This window comes from Miniopterus natalensis, chromosome 22 (genome assembly GCF_054644295.1).
Source record: "Miniopterus natalensis isolate mMinNat1 chromosome 22, mMinNat1.hap1, whole genome shotgun sequence".
NCBI classification, from domain to species: domain Eukaryota; kingdom Metazoa; phylum Chordata; class Mammalia; order Chiroptera; family Miniopteridae; genus Miniopterus; species Miniopterus natalensis.
Window position 1 is genome coordinate 13,320,094 of NC_142102.1, and position 8,855 is coordinate 13,328,948.

The 8,855-nt window shown below is 59.7% G+C and overlaps 1 protein-coding gene across 1 annotated transcript; it reads left to right on the forward strand.

The window, feature by feature from the left end:
• The first annotated feature begins 1,512 nt into the window (after positions 1 to 1,512).
• On the forward strand, positions 1,513 to 6,108 carry MEX3B (mex-3 RNA binding family member B). The gene is made up of 2 exons (XM_087829086.1): positions 1,513 to 2,351; positions 3,206 to 6,108. The coding sequence occupies exons 1-2, from the start codon at positions 2,078 to 2,080 to the stop codon at positions 4,651 to 4,653; spliced, it is 1,722 nt and encodes a 573-aa protein (XP_087685212.1). The 5' UTR covers positions 1,513 to 2,077; the 3' UTR covers positions 4,654 to 6,108.
• The last annotated feature ends 2,747 nt before the right edge of the window (positions 6,109 to 8,855 follow it).

Consider the following 8,855-nt stretch of genomic DNA (forward strand, 5'->3'; position numbering starts at 1 on the left):
CACTGCAAGTGGCTTTTCAGCTGCATGTCCCTAAGGGGACAGTCAGCACCCCTTTCCCCAGACAGCTCCAGGTGAGCGAGTGGGGAAGGGCACACCTTCGTGTTCTCAAAAGTAAGGGCGCTGGCGACCAAACGTGCTCTCATCCACTGTCACTCGTCATTCTCGGTGGGGCCGGTACGACTTCCCCCGGGACGCGCGTGCGCTCGCCCTTCCGGCGGTCCCGGGGCGCACTCGGGGGCCGCAGCCTCCCAGCCCCGCGGTCGCGCCCCGCACCGCGCGGTCCCCAGGGGAAGCCCGTCCGCGGCAGCGGCCACATGGCTTCATTGTCTGCGGCGCGCGTCTGGCAAACCGTGCGCAGGGGGCGCAGCGAGCCCGGCGGCGCCAGAACAAAGAAGCGGAGCGCGCGCGGGCTCGAGGGGGCATCGCCCGGCCGGCGCGGAGGGAGACGGAACGGAGAGGCCCGAGCGCGCGGCGCGGCAGCGTCCCCGCCCCGGCCCGCCCCGCAAAGCCGCCTTTCTTCTCGCTCGGTGTAGAAGCGGGGCCGGGGCACCCGGGAGGGGGCGCAGCTAGCGGTCCCGGGCGGCTCACCCCGTCGCACCCTCTCTCCGCCGCCCCCACCCGAGCAGCGCACAAAGAGCGGCGCCCCGCGAGCGCACACCTCCCGCCGGGCGGGGCCGCGGGGGGCCGCCGCGCGCGCCTTAAAGGACCCGCCGCTCCTCGCGGGCTCTGCGCATGCCCGGCCGTGGGGCGGGGAGGGACCGGAGCCGGCGCGCGCCCCGCGTCGCCCTCTGGCGCTTCGGCCTGCGTTCCCGCGGCGGCGGCGCTCGCGCGCGTCCCAGCGCACGCGGGGCCCGGGTCGGCGCAGGACCCCAGCATGGTACGTCCCAGAGGTGGCTGTCGGCTGCGCCGCCCAGGCCCGCGCTGCAGCCGGACCCCGGCTTTCTGAGCCGCAGTTTCAGGGCCAGTTTATACGAAGTGCTGTCCCAGGGGACGAAACTGCGGGCGGACGCGCGCGCGCCCGCGCGAGGGGGGGATGCGGCCGGGCGGATGCCTTTGTGTCTCGTGCGCTCTCGCGCAGGTGGGCTGCCCGCGCCGGGAGCCCCTCGGCCGGTGCGCGCCAGGACCTCGAGTCCCCGCTTTCCGTGTCCGTGGGCGCGGGCCGCCGTTTGGGGCACACGATAGACCCTTCTTGCAGTTGCGCCTTCGGTTCTAAGGGGTGGTTTATTTGGAGGCCCTAACGGGACTTTCTAAGGACCGCTGTCGGAGCCGGGCCGCTGCCAGCGGAGTTGGACGCGTCGTCTTGTCTCGGTCAGGCGAGAGAGGAGAGCTGGGGACGGCGACTGTCCCGGGCGCGCAGGCACAGGCGAGCGTCCCGGGGCTGCGGGTCCCCGCATTAGACAACAAAGAGAGGCGTTAGCAGCGGCAGGGGCGGGGCGCGGCCGGGCGGAGGACGCGCGGGCTGCGGCGGGCAGGGGCTGGGGGCGCTCGCGCTCCGCTCGCGCTGCCCGCGGCCTCCGCCCGCCCCCTGCCCGGCGCGCGCCAATCGCCTCCCCCAGCGATAGTGTCAGTAGCATTGTAGTGTCAGCTCCCGCCGGTGACGTTGCGCCTCCCTCGTCCCCCGCCGGAGCCGTCTGGCTGCAGAGGCTCAGTCAAGAGGCGGGGAACCGAGAAGGGAAAAGCGCTGAGTGAGGGCGGGCGGGCGGGAGGAGTGGAGGAGCCGGGGAGGGGCTCCTTAAAGAAACGCTGCTGTCGCTCGCCCGCTCGCTTCTCTCTCGGCATTGTGGCCAGCCAGCCGGGCGCTGGGGGTGGGGGGGGACGCGCGGCCGCCACTCGAGCTCTGCCCCCACCCCACCCGCCAGCAGACCTGGGGTGGGGACCCAGGCGGGGGCTCCCGCAGCCACCGGCCCGGCGCGGACCGCACGGAGCGACCCACTCTTTTCCGGCGCCGAGGAAGGAGCCGCGGAGCCCTCTGCAGCCGGCCGGCCTCCCCACCCCTGACCGCCCGCTTCCCGGCTGCCTTTGTGGCCGCAGCTTCTGAGCCGAGGGCCGGCGGGGGCGCGGCGCGCACGGCCCAGCGATGCCCAGCTCGCTGTTTGCAGACCTGGAGCGCAACGGCAGCGGCGGGGGAGGCGGCGGCGGCGGCGGGGGCGGCGGCACCGGCGGCGGGGGAGAGACCCTGGATGACCAAAGAGCCCTGCAGCTCGCGCTGGACCAGCTCTCCCTCCTGGGGCTGGACAGTGACGAGGGCGCCTCTCTGTACGACAGCGAGCCGCGCAAGAAGAGCGTGAACATGACCGAGTGCGTGCCGGTGCCCAGCTCGGAGCATGTCGCCGAGATCGTGGGGCGGCAAGGTGGGTCCCGCGAGGATGGGGGAGTTGGAAGGGCTGGCTAGAGGGTCTCCAGCCACCGCCTCGCGGGGAGGGCGCGCGAGGGAGTCGGGACCCGCGGAGCCGGGGAGCCTTGGGGAGGGAGGGAGGGAGGACGAGCCGCGCGAAGGGCCGGCTCCCCAGACAAAGAAAGTGCAGGCAGGCTGTCTCCCAGACCCACGCCGCGGCCACGGCGGGATGCGCTCCTCCTGCTCAGCCCACTGCCGTCTCCCCCGGCGCCCCCCACCCAGCCTGCGCCCCGGGGAACGGAATTTAAATAGAAGATGCTTGGGGGAGGGGGGCTTCGCTCGGTCCACTGGGAGGGGGGGGAAGGAGTGAGCATGGGATGGAGGATTCTGGATTTCTGCAAAGCATAATGGAGCCCAGAGGAGGAACAATGGGTCCCGGGACTGCCCCCCTCTCCCGGCGGTCCCCCAGCGCGGGGCGGGAGGGGGGCACCGCAGCTCCGGCTGCCTTCCCAGAACCCCTTCGTCGCGTCTTCAGGGCGGACGGCGCGCCCCGCTGGATCCCAGAGGCGTCTCCCCCGAGCTGACTTTTTTTCTGGGATCCTGGGGTTTGGCTCTGGAGGACTGCAGTCGCTGGGGAAGGGCTGGGCAGCCAATGGGGCCGTTCCTCGAGCGCTCGGCGGGTGGAACCCGCTCCCCAGCCCGGGGTCAGGCTGGGAGCCGCCCCCTTTTCTGCCCCGAGCGTCCTGCGGTTCCGCCGTCCCGGGCACCGGCGGTCCCCAGTCTCCTCGCTGATCCCGGGGGTAATGGGCGTGTCTCTCTCTCTCCCACCCCCTCCCTCCCTCCCTCCCTCCCCTGCACCCCGGCTCCCAGGCTGTAAAATCAAAGCGCTGCGGGCGAAGACCAACACTTACATCAAGACCCCGGTTCGCGGGGAGGAGCCTGTCTTTGTTGTGACGGGCAGGAAGGAAGATGTGGCCATGGCTCGCAGGGAGATCATCTCCGCCGCCGAGCACTTCTCCATGATCCGCGCGTCTCGGAACAAGAACTCGGCGCTCAACGGGGCCGTGCCGGGGCCACCCAACCTGCCGGGACAGACCACCATCCAGGTGCGGGTGCCCTACCGCGTGGTGGGGCTGGTGGTGGGGCCCAAGGGCGCCACGATCAAGCGCATCCAGCAGCAGACGCACACCTACATCGTGACGCCCAGCCGCGACAAGGAGCCCGTGTTCGAGGTGACGGGCATGCCCGAGAACGTGGACCGGGCCCGCGAGGAGATCGAGGCGCACATCGCCCTGCGCACCGGCGGCATCATCGAGCTCACCGACGAGAACGACTTCCACGCCAACGGCACGGACGTGGGCTTTGATCTGCACCACGGGTCCGGCGGGTCCGGCCCTGGCAGCCTGTGGAGTAAGCCCACCCCCAGCATCACGCCCACCCCGGGCCGCAAGCCCTTCTCCAGCTACCGCAACGACAGCTCCAGCTCCCTGGGCAGCGCCTCCACCGACTCTTATTTCGGCGGGGGGACCGGAGGCAGCGCAGCCGCCACCCCGCGCTTGGCCGACTACAGCCCCCCCAGCCCCGCGCTCAGCTTTGCGCACAACGGCAACAACAACAATGGCAACGGATACACCTATCCTGCGGGGGAGGCGTCCGTGCCCTCCCCGGACGGCTGCCCCGAGCTGCAGCCCACCTTCGACCCGGCGCCCGCGCCCCCGCCTGGGGCGCCCCTGCTCTGGGCGCAGTTCGAGCGGTCCCCTGGCGGGGGCCCCGCGGCGCCCGGGTCTTCCTCCAGCTCGTCCTCCGCGTCGTCTTCGGCTTCGTCGTCTTCCGTGGTCTTCCCCGGGGGCGGCGCCGGCGCGCCCTCCAACGCCAACCTGGGACTGCTGGTGCACCGCCGGCTGCACCCGGGCGCCGGCTGCCCACGCTTGTCCCCGCCCTTGCACATGGCCCCCGGGGCGGGCGAGCACCACCTGGCCCGCCGGGTGCGCAGCGATCCGGGCGGAGGGGGCCTGGCCTACGCGGCCTATGCCAACGGGCTGGGGGCGCAGCTGCCCGGCCTGCAGCCGTCGGACACGTCGGGCTCCTCGTCGTCCTCCAGCTCGTCCTCCAGCAGCTCGTCCTCCTCCTCGGGGCTGCGGCGCAAGGGCAGCCGCGACTGCTCCGTGTGCTTCGAGAGCGAAGTGATCGCCGCGCTGGTGCCCTGCGGCCACAACCTCTTCTGCATGGAGTGCGCCAACCGCATCTGCGAGAAGAGCGAGCCCGAGTGCCCGGTGTGCCACACCGCGGTCACCCAGGCCATCCGCATCTTTTCCTGAGCGCGGCGTGCGCCCGTGCGCCCCGTGCGCCCCGTGCGCGCGCGCGCACGCGGGGGGCAGGGGACCCTCCTCTCCATCCCCGGGGCCCGGCCTCCTGCGCCCACCCGCCCGCACCCTGAGATCCGAGAGGAGCCTGGAAAGCTGTAGTATCCGCTCCGTTTTTCATTTTTTACATTTTGAAACAAAACAAAAGGAACGTGCCAGGAGATGCGCCTGGAGAGCGCGGTCGCCCGGGAAACCTCGGAACCACCTGAAATGCATGCTCTATACATAATAGGAACGGCGACCTTTCGAGTCGTGATAGTTTTTACACTGTACCTGATAGGAAGCTTCCGAGAGAAGATATAAGCCCCACGAGTTTCCCATTTTCTTAAAGTTAGGAGGGGAAAAAATTCAAAAAAAAAATAAAAATAATAAAAGGACAGTCATTATTACGAAGATGATGGTAGTGCTGTGGGACGTGTGGCCTGTTTTCGTGTGTCCCCCCCCCTTTGTGGCTGGGTCCCTACGACGCTTGCTGGAGACGCCCCTGGATCCTCCCTGAGAGCCCCCCGAGGGGCCCGGAGTCCCTGCGCAGCCAGGACACTGCAGCTTTATTGAAGTTAAACTGTAACATATCTCTTATATATTAAAAAGAAAAAAAACCAACACAAAAAAACGTTTAAAAGTTTTAAAGAGAAATCGCATTAATACAGATCGAAGTATTTTATTCTTTTTTTGACTTGAAAAATTATATTTCATATTGCAAAGATGTTTACAAGTATTTTAATTTAAGTTCAGTGAACTTTTTTGTAGCTGGGTTAAAATCTTTTTTATTTTAGTATGGCCTTAGGGCAAAGAACACTGTATTATTTTAATAATCACACAATTGTGACGGAATTACAAACCATTAAAATGTGTAATGTTTTTGAGCAGTATTCTGTTGGGATGGAGATTTTTATAGGTTCAGACAAATCTTCTAGATCTTGCTTCACCCAGCATATTTTCTATTCAGTGATATAAAGCATATTTTATTCTATATTATTACAAGAAAAAAAAAAACGGAAATGTATAAACATGTCAAAAGGGACCGTCGATGCTTTCTAACATTTGTATAAATAGAATTCAGTGCAAGTTACGAAAATTCTGTTGCACCACTATAGTTTTAGTATTTCTATTTTAATACATTTGTTTACCACTTGTTTATGTATATGTAGGTGATGTTACTTGAGCTTAAATGTACTTTACTGAGCAAAGTTTAAAAAAAAAACAAAGTATATTTTATTTTATGATAAAGGGCCTTTAACCTCATGGTCAAATACTAATATTATATTTGCTGAGACAAGATTTGAAATTGTATCAAGAGTTTTATTTTTCTGACATTTAAAGTTCTACATAATAAAGGTAAAACTTAAGTAATGGTGCTACTTCATTTTTTAAGTATTTCTATATAAATAAAATATTGAAGAAAACCTGTATTGTGTGGTGACTTGGTTTTTGTTTGTGTTTTTTTTTAAGCCTCTTGGTGTCCCTGTGTTGAAGGGACTCTTGTGTAACAAGTTAGATACTTCCAGGCCTATTATATCAGTAATCTTATCAATAGTTTGGACTTTTTAGGAGGCCAGAGTTGTGTTAGGTTGGATGTACAAGCCATGGGTGACAGTTTTTTAAAAAATTGCAAGTTACTCTTCTTCCATGAGTCAGAGTGGGCACAGTGCCTAGGGCCCGTGATACTTTTAGGGGCCCAGGAAAATGTTTTAATTAAATAAACAAAAAAAATTAAATGGAAAAAAAACCCTCAAATGAAATTAAAACATTCACAGGCAATGTTTTTATCTTTAGGCCTACACAAACCTATTAAAATTTACCTAAAACATTAAGAAGATAAAAGTATTTAAAGTTATATCAAGAAAATATTTCAATCTTATTATTCTGGAGGAAGGAGCCCGGGATCCAGGAAAGTCCTGCCCAGCCTGGGCCCCCCTAAGCGTGCAGGGGCCTAAGGGCTGTCTGTGTGTGTTGTGAGTTTCCACTTAGGGTCACTTCCTTGGGGAAGGGCTATAGGGATGCCAGTTTCTGCTTCCGGACTTTTTAGCTGGATTTGAACCTGGACTTAATAGGCTTCTGCTGCTGGGGTTTGCTAATTGGTGTCGACAGGCCGAAGGTGTTAACTGTTTGTTGTTTGAGAGGAGTTTCTGTTTGCTCTTGGCGGGCTGTACCTGCGCCCTGGCTGTCTCCGGGGCTGTGGGGCTTCGTCCAGGGGTGTGGAGCCACACGCCTTCGCTTGGCCTGAACGCTTGCCTTCTGAGAGTAGCACTTAGGAGTGACCAGACCGCAGAGTTCCCAGCGAGCTTCCTGGCTGACCTGCCCCTGGAGAGCATCTGCCCAGCGTGGGGCAGATTTTCACTAATCTGTGCTGGCTGGTGGGGCGTGTGTGTGACATTTAGCAGGTGAGTCCACAGAAAGACCTGTAATATGTATTCGTGGTTCCTGCCCCCCCCTTTGTATTGTTACTGGTCTTGGACATTAGTCGCTGCCCACGTCCCCGCAGCTTCTGGCTTGCTTTACGTGGTGTGTGAAGGCAGGACACCGGCGTCCCCGGTGAAAGGAGTGGCCTTGCTTGGGAAACTTCTGGCACCCTCTTCAACCCTGGGAAGTTCCCAGGCCGTGTTTCCCCCCCTTCCTCTCCTCCCTCAAGGACGGGAGGTTAGCTGAGGCCCGGCAAGGGGCCGTGTTCCAGTCCCTTTCCCCTTTCCCTTCCACCTGTCCCCCCGAAATGCCTAGAACAGAACCAGGACTCTCTCTACACTTCCCCCTTTGGTGATGTAACTCTGCCTTAGCAGAACGATTACAGAGGAGGCAATGAAACGTCAAAAGCCTGGATGGGCCCTGGCCGGTGTTGCTCAGTGGTTAGAGAGTCAGCCCTCGGACTGAAGGGTGTCGGGTTCGATTCTGGCCCAGGGCAGATACCTCGGTTGCAGGCTTGATGCCCGGCCCCGGTCGGGGCATGTGCGGGAGGCAACCAATCGATGTGTGTGTCACATCAACGTTTCTCTCTCTCTCTCTCTCTCCCACTCTCTCTGAAAAAGCAACGGAAAAAAGTATCCTTGGCTGAGAGTTAAAAAAAAACCACAGCACACCAGGATTGGTTGCATTTCTCATGGGGGGGGACTTTTCACGGTCCATATGCTGCTTTGGGAAATGAAAAAAGATCAGATCTCGAGGCTGCTGACAAACCCTCCGATGGCCTCTATTTTGGCTTCGTTAAGAGACAAGTTTCCTTTGTTGACATGCAGTTTGGGGACGTATTATTAATAAAACAACGTTTCTTAGGAGAGCGCTTTCCATCCCTGGTTTCCCCTGCAGGGCCCAGGCCTTTGTCGCCGGCAGAGGATGTGGACACCTGCTTGTGGCATTAGGTGGCATTCACTTCTTATTTTATTTTTTTATAATACGTTTTTACTGATTCCAGAGAGAGGAAGGGAGAGGGAGAGAGAGAGAAACATCAATGATGAGAGTCATGGATCGGCTGCCTCCTGCACGCTCCCTATTGGGGACCGAGCCTATTCCCCGGGCATGTGCCCTGACCGGGAATCGAACCAGCAGTCTCTTGGTGCACAGGGTGATGCTCCACCAACTGAGCCACACCGGCTGGGTTAACGTCTGCTTTCTTTCCCCTTCCTGATACGTATCCCCACTTCCTGCCACTACCTTGTGGCCCCAACACACCAAACGCATGCCTGAGGCCTCCACAACCACACACACACACACACACTCACTCACTCTCCTTCCCTTCGAGTTAGTTCCCTGGGGGCTTATTTTTGGCCGAGGAATTGACTTCCAACTTCAAAACGTTCAGACACAATAGATGTCAGCTATCTGACTTTCACTCCAGTGGTTAATCTGAATTCAAGAACTTTGACTCTAGAGGCGAATGTTTAGACAGAGGCAATTTCACGACTCTCAGGCCCGTAGACGACCTGCCCTAACACCGCGGAGGGGTGGGAGGTGCACCTCCCGCCCCCGTATCAGGAAATCTCATAAAAGCCTCCACAGGAAGATAAGACTCATTCTGGGTCCTTAAATGACACTTGCTGATGTAACAGGCCCGACTTCTAAAGAGGTCCACGTTTCCTGCACTTGAACAACAAAATTACTAGGGACAATACAGATTTCTTCCGTTGAGATAAAACGATCTCATGAAGATTTAGTAAAAAAAAAAA